Below are 24,974 nucleotides of genomic sequence, written 5' to 3'. Positions count from 1 at the left end.
TTACAGATCTGGGATGCAGTGACCTTTAGTGGACCGGAAGATAGGTATCATCTATTGGGTTGAGTCCATAAAGATATTAAAAGAACATGTGGTTGGATATGTGTTTTGTTCTTGTGCCTACTAATATTACAGTAAACAGAAAAAGCTCTTATTTCTTAATGTACTTGTAGGAGTATCCTCATTGATATCAATGGGATTACTTGCGATTAAAGCTAAGCATGCATGTAATTGCTTGTAGGGTTCGGGTTTCAGAAGAGTTTAACAGCAAGAGAAAGGAAAAAAATGTATTTTTGTGTCATGTGTTATATGCCATTGTTTTATATAGATATTTCAATACAAACCTTAGTTATACCCACCTTTTTTAGAGGTCTGATCTGTGTGGGATTTCCTACCACGAAGAAGAGATGTTGTAATAATACCTACTTCTTACATTACACTTATCATCAGTAGGTCTGGGAGTGCTTTATAGAAGAGGGAGATTTCCCCTTCTCTGGAATTGAGAAGACTGACAGGGAAAGGGGATGTAATTTGCTTGCTTTAGGTCACCTAGTAAACTTCTGGGAGAAAGTAAGACAGCCTGGAAATACAGCTTCCCTGCATCTGCCCAGCCCAGCTCTACATTCATTAGGCCCTCTGAAGAAGAAAGTGCTTGTAGAAAGAACTGTAGTAATTGGCAAGGAAATTTAGGGGCGGATGTAGTAATTGAGAAAATATTTCAGAACATTTTTCTGTAATTGTCCATCATCACTTTCATTTGTATTACAGCAAAGGCTTGGAAGTTGCTCCTGGCTTTAGAGTTTACCTGCAAAGCATTTGTGAATCTATCTCGTGAGGTGGAGGAGCCTCTTCGCTCAGTCGGTTACACAGCAAAACCAAAATGAGTAGCATAGGGGAGGGAAGGGAATGTGCTCAGATTATTTGGCACATCTCGGCTCCCTGACTTGTCAGCTACGCCTTTTGTGATTAGGTCCGAGTAGTTTCCCCAAAAAATGCAGGTATGGATGAGTAGTCCTGCTTCTTTTTAACGGAACATGAAAAGCTCTCAATTTTAAAGCTCTCAATTTTAAATTTTGCACAAAACAGCAATGTCTTTCTATGAAATAGGTGTTTAAGCAGAGTCTCAGTAGTTAGTGTTCAGCCACTTAGCCGTGCAAGTCTTTACTCTGGTGGCTTTATTGTTCTTTAGGGAAGCCAGGGGACATGGTTCACGGTCCACAGGGACCTGGCGGAGTTCAACTCTGTGACAGCTTTAGTGTTTACATGGTGTTAAGCCAAAGAGGTGGTGGAGGATGAGTTTCATGCCTTTTTTTCCTCGTCTTTGAGTTAGTAACATTTTTAGCTTTACTCAGGGTTATTTTCTGCACTCTGTGTTCAGGCACAGACTGGTACTATAGCAGTAATATTGTTTGAGCCCATGGAAAATTAGGATCTGTGAATTGCTGATAGCTCCATACCATAGCTCGTTCTCGTGAGTGCTCATCTAAAACTGGATTTTACTCCCAAGTAATTGATAGTCGCTTGTTAAAACACTCTTCTTTCAAAAATTGTTATAGCACATTAAAGCCTGACATAAATTTTTGGGACTGTTTGTTGCTCTCTTTGCTTTAGTCATATACTAATTAGCCACATACAAACAGCCTTTTGGTTAAAGAATAGCAGTGATGAGGCCGCAGTTATGTGGGATTATTTATTTACCCACCAGAAGTTTCACAAGGCTTTTTGTAATTCACTCCAGAGTAGTTCCTGGAAACCTAGCATTAGAAGTAAGGGTGGTGGGTTTTTTGCTTGGTTTTTTTTAGGTTTTTTTTGAGGGAATATTTTTATAAAATAAGAAGTGGAGCCTTTTATGTCTTTCTCTTAATTTTTTTCAGGTGCCCAAAAATGGGCTCAGTTCTTTCCTGGATAGTTTCAGCATTAGTGGTGTAGTATCCAGATTACCTCCAGATGACATTTGGATCTCAGCTGTCACCTATAGAAATCAGTTATCTCATGCAAAGTACTTATAATAGGCGAGGTCCTCCGCTTTATGCTGGCTGCACAAATCACTACTTTTCCCCCCACATTGAAACGATACGGGTTATCTCAGGGCAGCGTTTCAACCAAAACAAGCCAGACCGTGGACTTAGCTTCTCTGCACATCTCTGGGACCCCACTTCAGAAGTGTTATTTGCCTTGGTTTTTCCTCTTCAGACTAGCAACCAAATCTGAACCACAAAGTGTGACTACAGACAGAGAACAGGACACAATGGGCATTCATACCCATGCATGTATGTCACAGCACTTCAGATTCAGTTCTCCACAGGATGGAGTATGTTATGGATTAAAAGCAGATTTTCAGATTCTTCCAGTACCTCTCATGGTTTTATATTAGTTTTGTGAGATGTTTTTGCTGCAGGTATGGAGTTGCAGACTGTGGAGAGCAACCTCACTGTGACAGGAGTCAGGACTGCTGTGGACTCTGGAGTTAGTAGAGTTAAGTTGCAGAAATATGTTTTCCTTTCTGCTTAGGTATTAATGCTGGAAAGAGTATATCTGTTACAAGTGCAATTATTTATTATTAACCATCACTGTATATAGTAAAGGTGATTGTTTGGCAGCTGTAACATGGCATATGGCCTCATCTCAACATAACTACATCAACTTCAGCTTTGGCAGCCTGCTGGAAAACCAGAAATTAATGAGAAAGCTCAGGCAAATAAGCCCGCATATAAATGTAAACCGATGCAGGTGTATTGTTCAAATGACATTTAAAAGCGAGGAAGAAAAGCCCACTCTTGATGCCTGCTAGCTGATGCCTGTGAGCAGTTGGTGCCTGCAGGTTGAGGCCTGTAACAATTAGTGATCCATTATACCTTAAATATTAAGAAATTCTTTTACCAAACAATGTTTAACTTTGTATTTCACAAGGCCTGAGTGATTAAAATGTACAGAGAAAATATCCTAACCTTGAGAAGAGATACATCCTGGCAGAAATGCTCAAACAAGGCGGATAAGAGAGAACATCTTGGCCAGACAACAGAGTTGGGAAACATCCAAGGAGAAGAAATTGTCCTTAAAAGACTCGTGACCATAAAAGAGGAAAAGGAGCAGGGGGCTAACTCCCCAAACCACCACCCACGACCACCTGAGACTCCTGCGCATGTGTAGTGTAATTTTGCAACACCAGCATTATGTAAATGGAATAGATAGGCAGAAAGGTGGAGACTTATTGGAAAATGTATGAATATTTATATGTTTAAGGTATAGAGAGGATAAACTTTTGTTTTAGTGTATGCACTCTAGGTGGAATGATCCCCCGTGCATCCAGCACTGCAATAAGGAATGCCTGCCTTCTAAAAACTTCAAACTAAGTCTGAGAGGGTTCTTTTGAGACTGAATTTATGGTAACGCTCTGGCAGTTTCTAAGATACAGTGCTGCCAGGCAGGATGAGAGACTGTTTTCTGCCAGCAAACCTCTATGGCAGTTAGTGCCTTGAAGATATAACTCGCCTGCCAGAAAACTGTGGCCTGGGTTGTGATAGCTGGAGAGATGGGTGTGAGAGGTGGAGGGGTGCTGGGAGGGTTGATACTTAAGGCCGTAACAAACAACTCTCACGGAAAATGTATGTGGTTGCTCTCCAACTTCTAGGTGCTGTTGTTTTCCTCTGAAATGTGGGGACTGTAAATGGTCTTGGCAGATGTTCAGGAAAATTCCTTACTCTCATTTTATGTTCAATTAATGTTTTAAAGAGAAGTAACAAAGAGTGATGGGGGTTGCCTTCCTGAGTGTCTCTTTCTTGCAGAAGGACTTTACTTTTTATCTCTAGGTTGCAGCAAAGGCAGAGCAAAAACACAAACTCCCACTCCATCATGTTAACATTCGAACAATTATTTTCTTTGCCTACATTTCTGTTTTTCCTTTTTCTTCAAGTTCTGCCTTTAGTTAGGCTTAGTGAGGCCTGTGTTGGGTCTACTTCCTGAAGGTACTCCAACACATAAGGAGGTTAAAGTGCCTAAGTGGTTTCCTGCAGAACAAAGGATATTTATGCCTTTGAATAGGCTGCTAAATTGGAGCATTTGTGCAGTTCTTCCCGTTTGAAAAACAACACTAACAAAAGCCACAGTGTTCAGCTTCTGCGCTCTCTGCTCCAGGCAGATGTGTCTTGCAATGAGAGACAATGAGTAGTAGACAATGAGAGTAAGATGTGGTGGCACAGGCTGTAGTATGTACCAACACCCGGAGTACGGCATCTGCCAGGTCTCTGGGTATTTGAAATCGGAGATGTAGGGCTGGAAGGAATCTTGAGTTTTCAGCTTGTTGATTTTACAGTGACTGCTGCTGTCTGTCCAGTGTTCCCCTAAAAATTTCCGCTGAGGAAGACGCCGCAACCCTCATCTCGGGGCTTTGCTGCTGTAACAGAGAAAACATTTTCTATGATGTCTAATCCACAAGTTTGCTCAAAGGGAGCTCTGGAAAACTTTCTCAGTCCAGCCTGGCTTATATTAGGAGAAAATACCAGGCTGAATCCAACGGCCTGAAAGGGACAAGGCTGTGCAGCTCCATGGCCCCTGGTGTGACCAGTGTCAAGGCTGATAACGTATTCCCAGTCAGCACACGCACACAGAGCCCACATAGGCACCATGTGTATGCATGTGTACGTGGCCAGCCACAGATCACAGACAGAGCAGTGACAGAAACACAGACAGCACCAGCAGCCGCATCCTGCTCCCCTCTCTGGCTGAGCAGGATGGTCTGCTACTGAGAAAATATATATATATACGTATTTATGTACGTATGTACAGGGTGGATCCCTCCAGCAGCCACGCTCAGACACTCAGTCTGCCCAGTAGCTGCTCCTGAATCCCAGTCTCCCCAGTTGCTGGCACCTGGCCATATGAATCCCCCTTTCCTCTTTGGAGTAGTAGGAGGTGGCTGCCAGGTCAGTGGGGATTCTGTTGTGGTTTTTTAAGTGGCAGGAAGGAAATGACAACATGTATCAGGTTTGGTAGAGTTAATAGATTTAATATAAGCAAAGCTCTGACAGGTATAGAAGGGGGTGCTGGAGAGAGTGAAAATTGCTGAAAAATTACTGTGGGAATGAAATGGTTCAACTGTTGAGTATGCAAAAGTGAACTAACCTTGACAGCAGTATTTTCAGATTAAGTACTCATCGGCGAGGTTTCTGCTACTCATAAAATACATGTGGCAGTGAAATGGTAGCCACTTCAAGTACACACTTAAAAAGACCAGGCTGGGAGTGCATCAGGAAAGCCTCCCACATCAGTGTTATGCTATTGCAGGTGACATTAATTGCAAAATATTTTCATTTCTGATGTGAGTCACTCATTCATACCTGTGGGAAAGAGACTTTGAAAACTGCAGAGAGGCTTACTGAAATTCTCTACATATCATGAGAGGAGGTACCTGTTCTTAAGCTGTCTAGATAGGCCATGAAAAATTTTCTTGAAGGGGAGATAATTCTTAAGTTCTGCCTTTTATCTTGCCTCTGCACTGGCTTTGCATGGTCTTAGTGATGTTGCACAAAACAGAGGTAAGCCTGGCTTCCCTTAAGCTTACCTCTGTGAGCATTAGTGGGTTTGAGTTGTAGGGGCTGAAGTCCTGCAGTGATTGCACTGGGGAAGAACACATTTGCTGGGTGACCGAACCCTTTGGGCACACTCCATTGCTTGTTTTGATGCTGAATATTCCTGTTTTACAGCTAATTTTTGCAAGAGTACTTGGGTATAGAGCACTTTTTGTTGCTACAGAGTAGCCTAGATCTATCCAGCAGAGGAAATAAGCAGCTGAAGTGTAGAAAACTCATCAGAGAGCAGAGAGGTGATGGGACAATGATATGTCAGTGTAGGATAAATGATCCTTTTCAGCTAGATGCCTTTCTTGGCTCTACTTCTGTGTCACACAGGGCTCGTCTCCCTCAGTAAGAGGAGCCACTTGTGCTGGCTGTCAGTGGGGAGGAGCTCCCGCACCGGTTGGCAGCCACCATGCCCCCCGCCCCAGTTCAGAGGGGACCCTTGGTGGGGCTGGCAGGGCTGCCTGCGACCACGTCAGGGCAGCAGCTGCTGGGCAGTGGGAGGCACTCTTCCGTCACAGTCTGTGAGCATGAAAGACTTTGGTTTTAGTCTTCTTCCCAGCCCCTTTGCTTCATACAGCCAGTTAGGAAAGGGTGGAAAAAATGCTCTTGGACACTGGCTGATACATCACTTACTGCACAATTTTTTCAGTACAACAGGAGCCAAAGTGCAGCAGCCTTGAAAATGCCTCTGAAATCTCTTTGTCAAAGCTTTAACCGAGGTCACCAATTTTAAGAAAAAGGCATGGAAAGCAGGCACTGCAGTTTACAGTTTAGGCTTCCTCCTTCATAATTTTTGTACTTGAAAGGTAACTGTAGCTGTTATCCTCACGTAAAGGTTTGAAAAAAGGAGTAAATTTTCATATATTCATCTGGACTCTCAGATGAGTATTCTCTATTCTGCTCTTACATGGTTCATGACAGTTCCAAAAAATATGTAATTTACTTTTCTCCCTGAGCAGCTGCAGGATTTGTTGTGTGAGCAAAATGAGGGTAATAAAAAGCTGCAGCAGGGTTGCAGACGTAGTGATTTTTCTCTTAGCTACGTGCATAAGCAAAGGTTCCGTAATGTACATTTACTAGCTGTCTCTTTCCGTGTGGATACCGCATCAGCCAGTAAAACCCTTGACCTGGACTGGATGGCTGGTTGCTATGGCAACGGGTTGCATAGTAACAGTTTTTGTTCCTAGGTTGAAATCATCTTGCCTCTCTTAAATGTGACTTTTGAGGACGTCAGAAATTGTTCATCAGATGAAACTAGGAAAGTTTTTTCAAAGGAGAAGCAAAAATGTTGACGTTGTGCAACCTGAGCATCTGCTGAGAGATGTTCTTTGTTCATGGCAGTGCAAGAAGGTGGTCAGCTCCCCTACCTTCTCCACTTCACTGAAGCGGAGGTCAGCAGCTCACCAGAAGAAAAAGCAGTTCTTGGAAACAAGATGACTGTAGGAGCTTCAGGGGAATTTGTCTGCTGTGCGACTCCCACTCCCAATCCTGCTAAAGGCAGTAGGCAAATATTAACAGCTTAACACTCCAGTAACCTTGAAAATTTCTGAACTTAAAGTCAGCACCTCTTCAGCTGCTGTCCAGCTGGACTGCTTCTAAAAATCTCTGCTGACCTGGTCCTGATTCACACTGGAGGCCTTTATGAATCTACATTTTAAAGAATTGCAACCATACACTTTAGAAGAGCAGGTTTTTGGCTTTTTGATGGCTCTGCTTGACAAAGTCCTGTGGGAGACTACCGGGGGGGGGGGCAGAGGGGCTGAGATTGATCTACAGGGATGATGTCCCCAGGGCACAGGCAGGGCCCGCTCCCGTGTTCTGCAAGCAGAGGCAAGCGTGACAGAAAGCGGGTGTGGATTGTCAGGGACCTCCTTACTGAGCTCACTCTCAACGTGCACAAGCTGTGAAGGACTATCCAGGAGGGACATAGAGGCAGTGGCTGAGCTTGCAGGGACAGAGCTGAGAAAGGCAAAGCTCAGATGGTGCTGAAACAAGCTATGGGAATGGTTTCTCTGGGTACATTGGCGACACAAAAAAAGCTGATAAAATGTGAGCCTGCTGCTCATTGGGGCCAGGGCGAAGGAAATCAAAGGTACTTGATGCCTTTTTTTTTGCCTTGGCTTTCACTAGTAAGGTCTGTCCTGAGGCCTCCTGGTTTTCAGAGTCCAATAACAGGGTCTGTGGGAATGTAGCATTACCCACAGTAGAGGAAGACAGTGATGTAGCTCTTGAGCTAATTGGATGTACAACAGCTCCTGGCACCACACAAGGTACTTCCAAGGGTGCTGAGGGACTTGGTTATTGTCATTGAGAAGCCATGTGGTAATCAGGGGAGGTTCCTGGTGACTGGAAAAGGGCAAATATTGTACTCATCTTCAGCACTGTTAAGTGTCTTTATTAACCAACTGGGCGATAGGATGGGGCGCAGCTTTGGCAAGTCTGTGAATGAAATCAAACTGGGGGGAGTGGTCAGTACACCAGAGGGGCCTGGGCAGGCTGGAGAAGCGGCAGACAAGGAGCATCATGAAGTTCAGCAAAGGCAAACATAGGGTTCCTTGTCCAGTGTGGAATAGCCCTGTGCACCAGTACAGGTTGAGGACTGCAAGACTGGAAAGTCAGAAAGTGCCCTACAGATGCTGGTGGACATGTTGAACCTCAGGCCACAATGTGCTCTTCCAGCAAAGAAGGCCAACAGGACCTGGACTGCATTAGCAAGGGTGTAGCCAACAGGATCTGGCTACGCCTGCAGTGCTGTGTCCAGTTTTGTGTACCCTGGTATGAGAAATAAGTTAAATACAGGAGCGAGTCTGGTAGAGAGCCACCAAGATGATCGGGGAGCTGGAGCAGATGATGAATGAGGAGAGGCTTAGGGAACTGGGTTTGTCCACCTGCCAGAAAAGAAGAGTAAAGGGATGTATTATTGCTGCATACAGCTTTCTGATGGGAGGATGTAGAGGGGCTGGAGCCTCACTCTTCTGGGAGATGTGAAGTGGGATGGCAAAAGGCAATGCAGGAAACTCTGAGTAGATACTATGAAGTTGTTCTTGCTGTGAGGGTGGTCAAATGCTGCAGCAGGGGCCCTGGGAGGTTGCTGGATTCCCATCGTGGGGCCAGTCAGAACCTGGCATGGCTCTGGTGCGACTGAGTGGGGTTTGGGTAGGGTGACCTCCAGGGGCTCCTTCCAGCTGAGATCATTCTGCAAGTCTCAGTCTCTCTTCTCCTTGGCCATAGAGAAAAGTGAGTGTAACGGAGAGCCCAGACCAGGACTCTGCTTGTCGGTGGAACTGAAAATGGGTTGTGTGGTTGTTACCCCCCTTTCTCCTTCTCTCTGTCAGCCCTATACATCTCTCTTCCCTGGTGAGCAGTGTCATCACGTTATACCTCAAATATTTGGTAATGACATGTCACTGCAATCCCCCTAGAGAACTCTTCCAATATCACTCGTTTCTTCTTTTGCATTAAACACACCACCGTGTGTTTTACCCTTGTACCCTTTTGGCATGGATAAAGTAAAGAGTTAGCACTGTCAGGAATATGTATGTACTCAGGAGCTTACAGAAAAATGAAATCCAGACATGACATGTGATTGGAGAGTGGCTTTCTTTTGTTTATTTTTTTCTTTGTGCCAGTTGATATAATTTCTTAGCAGCTGTCAACCTCTAGCCCTGTCAGAACAGTCACTTAACGGCTGTGCTGCTGCACTGTGATCCCGTCAGACAAGAGGCACAAGGAGGAGTGAAGTGGGGTTGTCCATTTATCCATTTAACTCTCAGAAAGATCTGAAGGGCTGCAGCCAGGTAGTGGAAGCATTTGGAAGAGTTCACTACGGTGAAGGAATTGGCAGTGACAGGAAGGAGAACACTGAAACAGAAGAAATAGTTTGAAGGGACACTGTTGTAGGATGGAAGGAACAAAAAATGCAGATGGGCTGACTTGGCTTGGTTTTAGGCCACTTTTCCTGTAAATCTTAAAAATTATTTTACAAAGTGTTGCTAGTCCTCAGGGTGGTGGAACAGTGCAGGTTCAAAAGGTTACACCAGTTGTCCAGTGCTTCTGCAAATCAATGGGAAATCATAAAACCAACAGAATTTATTACCAGTGGCCCAGCAGCCTGGCCTGGCTCATCTTCCATATGATGCAGTTGTGGCAGGAATGTTCTTTTGGAAGATGTAAATCTTGAGGAAATGCCTGCTTGTCATTAAAGAGATGGCAGAGCTTTCTTTGTGCATATACATGTCAAGCAAGCATCTTGACCAAATTATCAGATGGTTGGTTGCATCTTGACATTGTGGGACATGCCAGCGGTTACACGGGGGAAGAAAAGATGCTCTTTGCTTCCTGTCCCAAAGTATTCTGGCTATGCTGCTGTGCACTGTGAATGTCCGTGTGGCAGCCCAGGGCAGGCTGTGCTGCAGGCGCTCAGGAAGTTAGCAGGGTTTATATAAAGCTCTGCTGGGTTTGCAGAACTTTTTGGCTCTTTTCCAGCATGGAAGCAGCGATATAAATAGAAGAATGTCTTGCTTTTGAAGTCTGCCTTCTATTCACGGAAAGGAAGAACTTTGTGCTGGAGCTGTGATATCATAGCTGTTAAATACAAGTCTCAAGATCAGTCCTATGACAGGCTGAACCGCTTGACCACTTTTCAATGGGATGCGAGTGAGCTCAGTAGCTTATAGCTTAACATCTCTGTTAGCTGCTTGCTGACATCTGAATAAGGTTTGGCTGTATGAAAGCAGGGCTCAAGAGTAATCCATCCTCCCATCTTCCCTCCCAGCTGCTCCCCTCCCCACTAAAAGAAAAAAAATGTTGCTTTTTTTTCCTTTGGTCAGATTAACAAAATGTTTGGGACAGTGGTGGTTGGAGTTGGAATTGCTGGCTTAGCACGAATCCGAGACTTGATGAATCCGATGCCTTCCAGCCCTTCTGAGCACCTGAAACTCTTTGGATTTGTATCCAGGTTAGAAATTTCACTTTAGCATGTTTAATACGTATATTGTAATGTTTCTTTCTTCTGGTGCACATGCCTTTCCATGTGGAGGACTATTATTTCAGGGGACAGGGGATGAATATCCAAAGTTTTATATTTCTCTTATAATTAAAGCTGTCTGAAAAGGGAAAATTTATGCAAATATGCCTGTCATTTTGAGTGGCAGCTAGGAAATGAGCACAGAAAGCTTTGCGAGAGGGAACAAATAGGATACCTTAGTGAGATGCCTTGTAGAAATGACTAAAATAAAAACTGAGTGACGTTCTCGCTATAGGATCTGTGTGATAAAAAGAAATGCAATTCTGTCTAACTGTCTAATTTCCTCTAGGTTTAGGATGGTACAGAAAATAATTACACTAATGAGCTAATGTGTGCATGGCATTGTAGAAATGTTTAAAAAACAGAAGAAGTTTTACAGAGTTTTAAAAATTTTTTTACAAAAACGAGTTGTAAAGCTCCTAATACTGTGACTTAATCATAAAATTCTTTTTTTTTTTTTAAAAAAAAAAAACAGGTACTGAACCTGTAGATGTTTTTGAAGAAAATTCCATAATTTAATACATACAGTTAGGTTGCTTCTTAGAAAGCAAGAGTTTTTCTCACTAGCTTGGAGCTGTGGAAATTTAGTGTATACCTCCTTCTAAGCATTCCTGCTGGACTGTCTGCCCCATAGCAGCGGAGCATAAAGGTTTTAAATAGTTAGGCAGTATATGTATGGATCACAGACTGTGAATGTATTTTTTCCAGCTATATTTAAATCATGCAGTCAGGTTGTCTGAGACTGAAAGGACCCATTAGGTCATCCAGTTTATCTCCCTGCCAAATACACTCTTGGTTCCCTGATGCCTTTGCTGGTGCCACAGCTAGCCTTGAACAACGCTGAAGATAGGGTTTCTACTACTACTGTTGAGAAACAGTGCTGTCAAAATGCATGGTTCATATGTTGCCTTGTTCTTTGCATTCCAGTCACGCACAAACATTACCTGTCTCTGTTTTCAAGTCCTGCTTGTGGCCTACCCTCATGCCCTCTGTCACCTCTCCTAACCCTGTCAAGGGGTCTGCTGCAGTCTTTACTAATGCAAAGGGCTTTTGGAGGGAGTGTGTGTGTTTCATTTTCAGGTGGAGATGTGCTCAGGGTGGTGGCCAAGAGAGCCTTCCCCTTAGCACTAACACGGTGTGTGTGTTGCAAGGTGTGAGTTATCCTAGCCAGGCATCTGTTTTGTCCCTCTTCTGTTTGTCTGTACTTCTTGTAGTTGCATGTGGCCCTCCCAGCTCAAGTCCTGTTGCCCATGTTGTCCATCATGGTGGGGAGAAGTTCTCCCGTAGGAACACTGTCCTTCAAGTCACCCTTAAAATGGCTCTTTCGTAATGATGCTTATTAAAAACCAAAACATCCAAACCGAAAAAACAAAATCAAAAAGCACTTTACACCTCAACAGCACAACATTTTCACTACTGATACCACCACCTACACACTGGCCCATCTGTTTTGTTCTTCTGTGCACTCCACTTCTGTCTGTAAGTGCTCATGCCCTTCCTGGATAACGAGCTGCCTTTGTTCTACCCTGGTTGAGCTCAGTGAGCCAGTGGTCCATAGGAACAATTTCTAAGTGCTGGTGCACAACATGCAGTTGGGAAGAGTGGGCTGTGATAGTTATACTCTGGTTGTATTTATGCTAAATATACAGGAGGGGTTTTGGCAATATTAATGAGGCCAAGCAGATTAGCCTGGAAGATGCTCTGAGAAGCAAAGAGATCCATGCAGCCTTCATCAGCACAGAGAACAGAAGCCATGAAGAAACCATCAGGTATTTTGAGATTTTTTTTTTTCCTTTTTGCCACCCTTTCCCCTGTAATTTAGAAACATAGAGGAGCTGTGTAAAGCTGTTGCAGGAGAGGGTGTGAACACTGGAGAAGATGCTGCCAGACTAGAAGCCTGAAGTGAATGATAGCCAGTTCCCTAGTGCACCCAATAAACCCTGGAAGAGAGTAGGACTTCAGATGCATTCATTTCCCAAATAATTCCAACTGCCTACCTCTAGGCCTGCGTTTGATGGATAGGCAGCTTGAAATAGGATTCCAAGCCGTTCCTCACAGAATATATAGAGGAAGGGCACTCCGGTGCCCCACTCCAGCCACTCAGGTGTCTGGAAGTTAGAAATTACAGTGCTCAACACTGCAACATTTTAGTGACTTGCTGTAGGTGAGTGAGGGAATTCTGTGGAAAAAGAAGAATTAAGACCCAGCTCTCCTGGTGTTTAAGTGTATGATGTAGCCACCACACCATCCTTGCTAAGAAACTTGCCATTTATTTCTGCTACTCCGCACTGTGCATTTCTCCATATAGGGCAGACTGTGAGAATGAGAAGCAGCTTACACATTGGAGAGAGATGATTGCAATGATATACTTTTAAAAGACTGGTCTTGTATCCCTTTCAGAATGTTTTTAGAAGCTGGGAAACATGTCCTTGTTGAGTACCCCATGGCTTTGTCTGCTAAGGCGGCCCATGAGCTCTGGGAGATGGCTGAGCAGAAAGGTAACACATTTGTTCCCAAGGGTGTAAACAGTTATTACCTGTTGGGTAGCACCAAAAGGCATCAAACTCAAAGGCAGGGCTCCCGTCTACTATTAATCATGACATACAAGGGAGTATGCCTGTCTCAGAGATGTGTCAATCTAGGATTTAAGACATGTGCCAATGGGGAAATAAAAACACAAATATCAGTGCTAAGAGTAAGGTATGTTTGCCCTCACAAAAGAACTGGTCTCTGCTTGTGACACTAAGAATTCAGTTAGAGAAGGAAACTCCTGTCACAGTGACAGTAAAGCACTTAATGAGTGTAGCTATTGGACTTGTGCACTTTGCTGTCCTCTCTCTCCCTGAAAATAAAACTGGAAACAGCTCCCCCAGCTTCTAGCATTTGTGATGTGCTGGTCACACACAGCTGCTCATGCTGTTGTAGGTCAGCAAGGCATCCCTGTCTGAAAGACAGCTTGTCTCTAAGCAAAATCTCTTTATTTCTGGAAAGCATGTGGTCCCAACCTTGCGGTGCCAAGGGTCAGAAGCTGGCAGTTCAGTTGAGGCCAGTGGGGATGTATGGGGCTACAAGGAGAAGAACAGTGCTGGGCAGGAGCAGTGTGCAAACCGTTCGGACAAGCTGCACTATTTATACCACTACTTCTTAAAAACTTCCTTTGTGACTTTTGTCCTAAAACACCGGAGGTATAGGATTTCTGCTTTGCTGTTTCCCTGTACCAACAGCACTTACTGCCTTGTTGCTCGCCAAATGGCTTCCCATTGAGCAGAATTTATGCCCCTTCTCTTGAAGCAGCAGCATTACTGTCAGCAGCCTAAACTAACTCTCCTGGAAACCTTCCAGAAAAACACATATTGAATGAGGGCCACATTCAATGTGTACTGGATAGCCTCTATTCCAAAGTAGCCCAATTAATTGCAGTGGTGGGAGGTACTCTTTAACATATTGTTACAGTCTCAGTCTGAGTCTTAGGCTATTTTTTCTCCTCCTTTTTCTTTCCTACTACCCTGGGAGGAAAAATGCAGAACAAGGAAATGGGAAGGGAAAGAGGCCAACAATTAATCCATCTTTTACTTTGAAGACTCATGTTTCAACCATAGTTGGGTATTGGGTTTCGTTACAGAGTTTCTGTTAAACATAGTGGCTACTGTCCCTGTAGTCTCTATATTTGTCTCCTGAAAATCCTTAACCCAGATTGATGCCTTAGCACAGGGCCCGTGTTTGATTTTCTTCCTGACATCATTTTGCCAGCCATGCGTGAGAACATTTCTAAGTGAGTTCCCACTGGTGGCTGGTGAAGCCTTTACTGCTTAGATGTGCCTTTGATTCACACAGAAAGCTCTTATTTAATCTGGCCTGATTTTTGATGTGTGTTTTTTTTGTTTGGGTTTTTTTTTGTTTTTTTTTTTTTTTTTTGTAATGGCAGATAAAGTACTCCATGTGGAGCATATTGAACTTCTGACTGAAGAGTACAAGGAGCTGAAAAAAGAGGTGGCTGGGAAAGAACTGGTGAAGGGAACATTGCATTTCACAGGTCAGTAGCTGTGAGGAAATCAAAATCCATCTGGATTTGTCTGCCTGCTCCACAGGGACACCAGTCCTTCCAGGCTTCATTCAGTCCTTTTAGATGAGAGTCTGTCTATAAACTTACTAGAGACACAGGTATCAGTTCTGGTTATTTCCATGGAATTACAGAAGTGTTTGGAAAGCACCTTTGCCTTAACAGTTGTCTTCTACGGACTGTTGCTTTGCTTATCTTTCTGCTATCTGGTGAAGAACACAAGCCTGTGCCTTGTTGAATGGAGGAGAGAGCACTTCTTCATCCCCTCTGTATTTTGGTGGTAGTGACCAATTTCTCATTCATGTTGGTCTCAGAGAGGAGGATGAGCTCTGAGGAAGTGTCCCAATTTCTGGTGGGGACCTTTAGTCTTCTGTATTGGTGTTTGGCCCCAGAAGAGCTGGGAGAGATTTTCAAGCCATTGTTTTCACTCTACTTCATTCCCTTGTGAAGCCACATATGCCCTCCTGTCCTCAACATGTCCTGAAGGGTTTGTTGTGTATGAACTTTGTGCAGCCTTCTCTGTCATAGCTCACCAACTGATCCATTTCAAGGTTGACCGTGTTTGTTGACTTTCCTACTCAGCCCATCCACTCGTGGCCTTTCTGCACTCTGGTCTCTAAGCCCACAACACTGCAGTTTCTTCAGCTTTTCCTGTGCAGAGGGCATTATTCTCTTTCTCATTTCTCAAGACTTTCTGTTGCTGTTGCACCAGGTAGCGTCCTCGATGAAAACAAAACAGGATTCCCAGCTTTCAGTGGAATTGCCCGACTGACTTGGCTGATTGACCTCTTTGGAGACCTCACTGTTACATCTGCCACCAGAGTAAAGCAGAAGGATAAGAATTATTCCAGAATGACTGTTCACTTTCAGACGTCAAACAAGAAGTGAGTAATGACCGTGGCAGCAGGTGGGCCAGGCTCTTCAGGTGTCATCTGCAGGAATTCTGCATCCTCTTTTCCTCTTGTGGAAACAGAATGGGTGGATACTGGCATGAAAGTGTACAGGAGAAACAGACCTGAAAGTGCTTCCTGTAGTAATCCCAGTAAAAAGAGCCACCACCAAACAGTGTCTGCTGAAGAGCACAAGGAGGTTTAAAAGCTCTTTTCTGATGTCTGAATATAGGAATGGGCCCATAATACATTTTGCCATGCCCAAGACCCTTCTCTTGCACTGTGAAAAATTGTTCAGAGGCACGATATTTTTTGTTTAGCATCAGACATTCTAGCTGTACATTGAAAGCTAACCTTTCTTTAAAGGTTGAAAATGTATGACTGTTTGAAAAGGTAATGCACTAGTTATTTAGCTTGTAGCACTATAATGTTTGTACTGGTACGTAGTACTAGCTGGAGGTTAAGAGAAAATGACACGTATTGAGCAGAAGTACAATAAACTACTGAAATGCCAACATGTCAAGTTTGCTCTTGACTAATGTTTAATCTGCAGTCCTTAAGTTTCCTTGATTTTTTTTTTCCTGAGTAGGACAACAGTATGTTTCCCATTTCTTGTCTTTTTGCTTTTGTTGCATGAGCATTTCAGACTGAGTGAGAATCTGGTGGCCAGGACTGCTTGCCATTTTTTCCAATCATTGCATGAAACCTTGCAGAAAACTCTTCGGATTATGCATTTTATAATAATGAGTTTGATCTCCCTTTTATTATATGCTAACAATAGCCTTGCTATCAAATAGTATATTTTTAATGGCCTTGCTATAAAATAGTGTATTTCTAAATAATATATGACCATGAAGTAAGTCTTCAGTGTTTCATCCTGTGGATTGAGTACTCAACTTAGTCCAAAGTCTGGTGGTGTATTTTGCTGGAAACTCTCTGGTTTGGCCATTCTGGACCATCTGCATGGAGGTCATGTCCTTTCAGATATGTTGAAGTTACAACGACAGTTTACTGTGTGCTATAGATGCAACTTGAGAACTGTCTGACATGAAAAGGTACAGAGAAGTTACCCATGCTCTGTATGTTTCCTAGGAGGTAAGAATGGTGATGGAACAATTTGTTCCTTTCTCTTCACTCCTATCTTCCTGTTTTCCCATGTAGCACACTCTGCCTTTGAGACAGATGACCCACTCATAGGCATATGACAAGAGACAGATGAGAAGACTAGGGAGAGCAGGGGAAAATAAGACCCCATGGGAAATTATTCTGGCCTATCTTTGTTTGTAATAAATTACCCTTTTTTGTTGAAGTTACACTGCTAGAACACTTAAAAAAAACCCCAACAACAGCAGAAAAACCCCACCAAACATGAATGCTTAATACTTTAATAATTTTAGGTAAGTGTTTAGTTTAAAAAGTAATAACCTGCAGGACTAGCTGTTTGGGGAATGAATAATCAGAGCTCATTTGAACTATTAGGTTCACCGCAGGTCTAGTTAAACCTTTTATCAGCCAGTCCTACAAAGCCCACTGCAGTTTATTGTGGGATTACCATCTTGTTTTAGCAATCTTCCTCTCTCTTTAAATAAAACTTCATTTCCAATTCCTTTTAAAATGCAGTTGTGAGAGGACAGAACTCTGTATACAAGCTGTTTACCCTCTTTGCAATTTGCCAGTAACACGAGTAGCTGTAAAGATCTGTATAAAGTGAGATTTTGAACTAATTCCAGCAGGTGGAACTAGTGGGTGGTTTAAACATTTCCCTGGCTGTCCTGTCTCCTAGATAGTTCTTAGCTACTGTGTATGATATTTGCTAGATACAGAACGGTTTCTGGATTACTGTTTTTTTCCTGCTTTACACTGCTAACTGATACCTGTTTTTCTTAGTCCACTACTGATTATTTGTATGGGTCAGTTAGTGTTTTGTCACCATGAGCATTTTAATGACCTCGGGGACAGTCAGCTTTATGCCTCTGGGATAATTTACGCCGACTGGAAAGTTACATAGCGTTCCTGTATTCTGTTCAGTGGCAGGGCCATATTTCCTGCTGACCTTCCCCCATTGACGTCAGTGGAGTTACAGCAGTAGAGAATTTGGCCCACTCTCCATCAAGTGAAGTTATGGCCTGGCAGTCATGGTGATGGTGTTACAGCTCTAATTTGCCCAACCTTTATTTTGCTGAAGGATGGGAAAGGTCTGCACCTTTCCTGAGATCAATCCCATCCTTTTTAGAAAGACAGGATTACGCTAACCTTGAGAAATCAGGTTAATTCCACCTATTTTCTGCCTTGAAAAATACAGCAGGTGCAGAATGCAGCAGCCTGTGTTTTGCTCGTTAAGCAGGGATTTGTGCAAAGGCTATAGTCTGTCTCCACTGCAGAGCCTGCACTGGCTGCTCATCTGTCCCTGGCTGGATTTTGGAGGTGTGTGTTAATGCCTGACGCCCAGCTATCTGGGAGATGACCTCGGCCTCTGTTGTGTTTCCAAGACAGTTGAGCTGACAGCCTCTCTGTGATAAAACATCGAGCAATCCAGGAAAAGCCAAACCTCTACTGACAGCCTGGCTGGTTTGGGACTGCAGTTCCCTTCCCAGGATTACAGAGCTTGGATTCAGTAAATGTCAGAAATGAATTTTTAGTGTGAACTTGGGAGATAATGATTTGGGCAATGTCTCTTTTGATGTTAACAAGGGGTAGGGTCCAATTGTCTAATTCCTGTCCAAGGTGAGGTAGCCCTTTTTGATTGCATGGTAAATAACAAATATTGGCATTTTCAAAGAGTGAAAAGGAAGATGTTTAAAAGAAATTGAAGACATTTTCTGAACACATTCTGGCAATAAATGTTTGAAATATTGTTTGTATTGAGATCAAAGCTTACAAAGTCTAATAAAAAAGCTCAAATTGAACATCCATAAAAGATCATGTAATACACGCTTTCTGCAGAAGTTGCTGCATAAAATATTAAGCTGAGTGGACCCATCATGAAGGCAGCTTAATTCTTCTGCTGGTACAAAGAGTGTTCACTTCATTTCGATTTATTTAACTAGGACAGTCCAACTAGGGCCACACATTATTTGAAGAAACAGGGAGTCGGAAAAGCAGAGTCTCTTCCAATCTCTGAATAAAATGTAGCTAGGAGAGCTCTTCCAGTCTAAAATCTGGAAAGATAGAATGACCATAAAAAGTCAGGGTGATTTCTTCACTGCGGATAGTGCTTGCTTTATAAAAAGTCAGTATAGAAGTGGTTTGTTACTGTTTGGTTAAACCTGCTTTTTCTTCTTTAACTGTCCAACATATTTAATGTGTCTTTATTCATCTACCAAAAATGCTGCATTTGTTGCTTCTAAGTGACACTACTGACACTTCTAAATAACAAGCTACATCCATAGCCAGATAATACTTTGATATAAATCTTTAATGAAAATGGGTAAATTATCTGTTAAAAAACCCAGCAGTTACTCACAATTATCTGACATAAAATACAAACCTGTTTCTTAAGCTGCAAAATTGCTTAAATAATGTGCAGACTTGCAGCGTACATATCTTTATAGCAAAAAAGAGATTAAGTTTAGTGTAGAAGTTACTGTTAATTAAAAATTAACATGTTTTGGTTACCAATCGAGTAGAATCAAGCTCTCTTTGGGAAAATAACTAAAATCCAATCACAGAAGAAGATAAATCTATTTAGTAAAACCAACATTTTCCTGCTCACTAATCTAAATCAGTCATTTTAATCACTTTGATTAAATTCTGCTCACTCTGCATGATTGTACTTCTGATTCAGCAGCTTCCCTGAGCTAGAGAAGAAGATGACATACGCTTGAGCCTGGTTATTGGTGTGCATCTACCCCAGATCACCTCAGGGAGGTGACCCTGTTTTGGGTCGTTTCGTGCACTCCACTAGACGCATAGGTCTTTGCTTATGCCTGCCCAGTGGTTTCTTCGTATCTGCCTACCTGAGATAAAGCAGCTTTGAATAACAGTGGCCTGAAGAACGTAAAACCAGCTCTGCTCAGCAGCCTGCCTCTGACCCAGGTCAACTGCCAGCACCTCGGGGAACAAGGATGAGAACATAGAAAGCACCAAGTGATATGGCCCTCAAGCACCTTTCTGGCCTTGGGACTTCCTGTAGCCTTGGGACTTCCTGAAACGCATGGCATCTTTGCATTTATTAGTCCTCTGAGGATTTTTTTGGTGCATTTTTGCAGGCTGGGATTTGGGTCCTTTTTTTTTTTTTTTCCCCCCCTCCAATTGTTTTATTCTGTTCAGTCAGGTTCATCTGGCCACGCTTAATTGTGTGTGGGGGGTGGTGGTAGTAGAGGTGAGCAAAGAGTAATTGATACAATGATATGAATATAGAAACTGGATCCTAAAGCATAAAAGATGTGAGATGCAGAATCATTAAGCTGAGTGCTCTGCAGAATGTGTCCAGGGTAGACTGACAAGGACTTTCTTTCCAGATCTAATGATATTGAAGATTTAATGGGCAGTACTTGGAGACAGAATTTATTCTTCCACACTATTGATGCCCTCATAATTTGTGAGTGGCAGACTAAAGTGGGCCATAAAGGACTGTGGAAGGGCCATCAATAACCAAGTAAGAAAAATAATGTGCATCCTCTAAACACAGGCAGTAGTGTGTGCTGATGAATGAGCTGCAGGAAGGTAATGGCATGGTTTAGGCAGCTGACAAAAGAGCAGGATGGGAGGATCGTGGCTGTGGCTGGTGTTGGGGACCATTCCTCAAAACCTCTGCAAGCATTTGCAGTGTTGGGCCAGGGAGTCGGTTAAGACCCCTGGAATGATGCAGCACATTCCAAGGGTCCTCTTTTCTCAGCCAAGCTGGGAATCTGGGGAGGAAAGTGTGAGGACTTGTGAGCTATGCCAGTCAATAGCCAACACCACCAATGCTTGGCCTGGAGACTGTGACTATCACATTGGCATAAGACAGGACTTTGCTCTGATTAAGAAAGACCTGCCTGAGAGTGTATGTAGCTGAAACAGGCAAAATTGGCATCTTCTGGTGTAACCTCTAGGATCAACTCAGTGCTCCCAGTGAAGAGAAAGAAACATATTTGAAAAGTTCAGAGAGTACGGACACCAGTGTTTGCATGAGTGAATGTGCCAGCTCATCCTAAAGGGGTGGTGTTCAACTTGCACAGTAGCACCTGGGTCATCGTTATGTACCTGAGGGATGTAAATTTATTCTTGCTGGAGGAATGATTAGACATTGAGGGCCTTGTGAGTTTAGCTGTGATTGAATCACGCACAAAATATTTGTATCTTTAACTGAACTTTTCATCCAAGTCCACAAACAGACAGATTAAGCTTTCCTCTTCCCTCTGAGATGGCTAGATGTTGCTGGCTTCACTTTGTGCATAGGGAAAACAAAGTTGGAGAGAGCTTAAATGGTGGGCTGAAAGTCATGGCATGAAGCAGTGGCAGAGTTAAGACTATTACCTGATGTTCAACTCTGTAACCACAAGTCATGTTGGTCAGAACATGTTACCTAAATGTGCAATGACTGAAATGTAAAAATGGTGTATTTGTTAGGGCATTTTCTGTAAACGCTGAGAAAAAAAGCATAAACGAGAACTGTTGATTCTATTTCTTCATAAATACTACTATTTTTTCTCTGCTCCTCCACACTAGACCTCTGACTTGGATTGAAGAAAGGGGACCGGGAATGAGACGTGAAAAGAAAATCAACTTCTGTTTCACAAGTGGTTGCCTGGAGAACTTCCCTCAAGCCCCAAGATCTGCAGTGGGCCTTTTCATGCAGGATCAGAACCTCTTTGCCAAAAAACTGCTGGGCCAGGTATCCAAGGAGGAGCTGGCCGCTGAGAAATGGCGAATTTTACGGTGTCTTGACCTTGCCGAAGTGATCCAACAGCACTGTGAACAGCCAGAGAAAATCTGTTCCTGAGACTGCTTTTAGGGAAGGAGGAACATGGCAGACAGGAAAGCTGTAGGGCTAGAGCTCACTGTTGCCGTCAGGCAGTTGCTGTTTCTGTTTCATTACCTTCTTTTTGACTAGTTGTGATTCCTAGGCTCTCCAGGTGGCTGGAGAGCCTGGGCTGTACCCCGTGCCTTCTGGTTTGTGCCAGAACAAAGCAACATTACTCTGCTCCGATGCACTGCTGTCCTTTCAGGCAGATAGGAACCTAGCAGCAACAAGCTTTCCTATGATTCAGTTGGAAATGTCCCTGAGAGCAGATCCTGGAAGACTGCAAATGCTAGATATGATTTTCCCTCCTGAGGTTTTTTTCCCCTCTAGATACATCTGAAAATGAGATGTGTCTCATTTAGTAGTATTGGTGTAATATTATCTAGAAAGAAGTATTGGCTAGAATGAAGTTCGAGGTGAGTTTTCCACCTCTTTACTTGATCTGCAGAACTTGTGCCACCACAGTCCTGACCTTTTCCAGATGCCCTGAATTGTTCTATGTGCTCACTCTAATTAGTTGTTGTGCCTGTTTAGGATTTTTTTATTATTATTATTTTATTTTATTTTTTCACATTGGAAACAATCTACCTTCAAATAGAATCTATATTGGTATCAAACCAGAAGTAATATCTTGTCTTGATAGATGCCATGTCGAGTTCACTTTATTTCTCTGGTGCCCTGTGCCAACATAGAAATCTTTTTCCAGCAGAGATTAGAACAGTACATTAAACTAATGTTTCACCTGCCTGCTTTCTACTGAATCTAAATATTTTTCTTTTTTTTGGTACTGGAAGCAGCATATTATTGTCCTTCATTTGTGTTCTGGATCTAATTCAGAATGTGAATGGATCACTGCTAAAGATAATATACATCCTGCCTTTAAGAAAAAACTACTAATGCTCTCCTGGAAACAGTGAAATTTATTAGAAATAGTGATAAAATTACAATAGAACTGTAGAAAATGGAGAAATTTGCAAAATACAGCCATGCAGTTATGGCATATGACACCTGTGGGGATGGGTCAGTAGTCCCAGGGTCACGTATGAAGACATTATCACTTCCCTAAAGCAGCATTTTAGTTTTAGGAGAAGTCTAAACAGTGCACAAAGCTAATTACAATTCTTCTGTCTTTTATTTTCTGATGACAGCATCTGTCAGTGCTATATTAATATGGCAGCAAACTTCAGTCTGTGCAGTTGTTCTTTCAAACACAGAACCATAATTTCTTTTCCACATTATCACTTGGGCCATTTTTTAATAAGAGAGCATATATGTTGTGAATGTATACATAATTACAGCCGGTGAATATTGATGGTAAAAAGACCTCCTTTGGGTAAATCATGTTCATTCAGAAGTTGGATACAGTTCTGTTAGTTGGAAACAGGGAAGGAAAGACTGTGTATTTTTTCCCAAATCAGACAGATTTTACGAGCAGCTCTGGAGCTTGATATGTGAATGAATTCTGCATGTGAAATTTGTTTAAATCTATCTGTTAAAATCAGTGAAAACCCTCCTGTTGACTTCAGTGGACTGAAATCCATGTGGGTTGGTAGCAGATTTGTGCAGGCAGATCCTGCACTTGTCCACCCAAATGGACACTGTACTGAGCATTCTCAGGGACTTCTTTACCAACGTGATGGACATTGCCTGGGCAGATCTGATGCTGTGTGAGGGGGAAAAAGTGGGTTTGTGGCAAAACGCAAAAAGCCCATCCGGGATTGCAATTAAATTAGAATCTGCTGTGTATATCTATCTGCTATGTATGACAGCTCATGAGAGGTTCTGTTTCTTGACAAACTCTCAGCTGTGAATAGGGGGTGAATACCACTCGTTTACATGCTAATTCACAACGGGTACCTGGGGAAGGAGGGCAAAGGGAAGGGAGATTCACGATCCCCATCTATAGGCATCAAAATTAGCCACCGCATCTCCCTGGGCACACTCTGCAGTTGCTGGTGAGAGCAGTATTTCTCTAAGAAATGGGGAATAAATTCACGGGAGCACTGTAGAGCAGCAGTATAACACTGTGCAGTGAATCACTCTCTGGAGAAGCTCGTTTCTATAGAGAGCACCTGGGGAAATTAGCTGGTTAATTTGAACTAGGGAAGGCAGATGCCTAGAGCTGGGTATCCTGTGCTCTCCTCCATCCCCCTCCCATTCCTCCCAGCTAACCTGCTTGCCTACTGCTGTCTGCCCTGCTCCTGGGAGCCTGCAGCATTCAAATGGCTTTTTCTTCAGCCCTGTGAATTTGCTGAGGTACTGCGATGGTTTGTGTACGAGAGCTACTGATGTCAAGCTTCAAACGTACCTATTGTTTAACCAGATGTCGAATTCACCAATAAAATATTGGAGCTCTTACTCATTCCTTTTAGTTTCTGTTGTCCTTCATTAGCAGTTCCCAGTGCCTGTGCTGAAAGTGGCTCTGTCCCAACTGGTTCTTTTCCCCCCTTTCACTCCTCTGTGAAATCCTGTGAAATCCTGCCAGCGACTACAGGCTGTGATCCTATCCTAAAGCCCTCAGCTGTCTCCTTCTCCTGTTTCAAAGTTTTGAATACAAGTGTGGTGGGGTTTGTGACCTTATTTCAACTTGTGAGCCCTCCCACAAAATTCCTGCCCTTCCGGTCCTGTCTGACTTCTGCCCAGGAGCACTGGCAAGTCTAAATCTCGGCCGTACACTTCCAGTTTCCCATTCAACAACTGCTGTATTTGAGCAACCTTTTTGAATCTAAGTAGAATCTGAAACGGGTATTGAAATGGGTTTTCTTGTGGTTTTAATAAACATAGCAGGAATACTATCAGAAGAGTTTTTGAAATATTGTTTGGCATAGCCTGAACCCAGCCAGTCTTAGAGGTGAAGAGGTATGGAAAGGGAAATATAAGGTGTGACAAGGGCAGGTTAGTATACCATGTTCTTTGGAGGTAGCTGCTTTTCTGCTCTTTCTGCTGGAAATCACCCTGCTTCTGTGGGGTGCTGTAGGAAGTCCACTGCAGTACACTTCATTAACTCTGCCTGATGCTGTGGAGTTGTTATGGAAAGTGCTATAATGCATAATGCTCCTACGTGATGGAGGGATGCTCAGTTTGCTGACGCAGGCCAAAGCTTGTCTCTGGCAGATGAAAGGCAAGGAGTCACTAACTGCAACACTCTAGCTGAAACCTGGAAGAAGTGGTTCGATCCAAAGGCCTTTCCAGAGGACTAGAGATCAGGGGAATGGAAAATTTCCAAAGAGCAAAGAAACTAGCTATTGGTATGAGGGTTTGCAGAGCTGTGTGGGAAGCTCTGGCTGAGAGGGAAAGAAGGTGGATGTGATTCTGGGATCAAGCGTTTACCTGAGAGCCTGTTGTGTGGGGGCTGGGAACAGGGTCTAATTTAACTGTGTGATTACTGAGGACTATCAGGAACAGTATGGGAACACGGGAGATGGGATGAGGGGAAAGGTGAAGGAGACTGGGGGACACCACAGGAGCTGCTTGAGGT

The 24,974-nt window shown here is 43.2% G+C and overlaps 1 protein-coding gene across 4 annotated transcripts in view; it reads left to right on the top strand.

Moving 5' to 3' along the window:
• Window positions 1–23,858, top strand: part of BLVRA (biliverdin reductase A) — a 32,987-nt gene extending 9,129 nt beyond the window's left edge. For 3 of the 4 annotated variants that reach the window (XM_074843020.1, XM_074843045.1, XM_074843027.1), the window contains 6 exons: window positions 10,403–10,530; window positions 12,249–12,368; window positions 13,000–13,097; window positions 14,525–14,632; window positions 15,372–15,543; window positions 21,202–23,858. In XM_074843020.1, coding sequence (XP_074699121.1) covers window positions 10,412–10,530; window positions 12,249–12,368; window positions 13,000–13,097; window positions 14,525–14,632; window positions 15,372–15,543; window positions 21,202–21,475 — 891 coding nt within the window. In that variant the 5' untranslated portion in view covers window positions 10,403–10,411 and the 3' untranslated portion in view covers window positions 21,476–23,858. Of the gene's footprint in view, window positions 1–10,402; window positions 10,531–12,248; window positions 12,369–12,999; window positions 13,098–14,524; window positions 14,633–15,371; window positions 15,544–20,009; window positions 20,147–21,201 lie in introns of all 4 variants that reach the window. The other variant, XM_074843036.1, reaches the window with a different exon arrangement.
• Window positions 23,859–24,974: the final 1,116 nt, after the last annotated feature.

Source organism: Strix aluco, chromosome 1 (genome assembly GCF_031877795.1).
Source record: "Strix aluco isolate bStrAlu1 chromosome 1, bStrAlu1.hap1, whole genome shotgun sequence".
NCBI classification, from domain to species: domain Eukaryota; kingdom Metazoa; phylum Chordata; class Aves; order Strigiformes; family Strigidae; genus Strix; species Strix aluco.
This window is presented reverse-complemented; position numbering and strand designations above follow the sequence as displayed.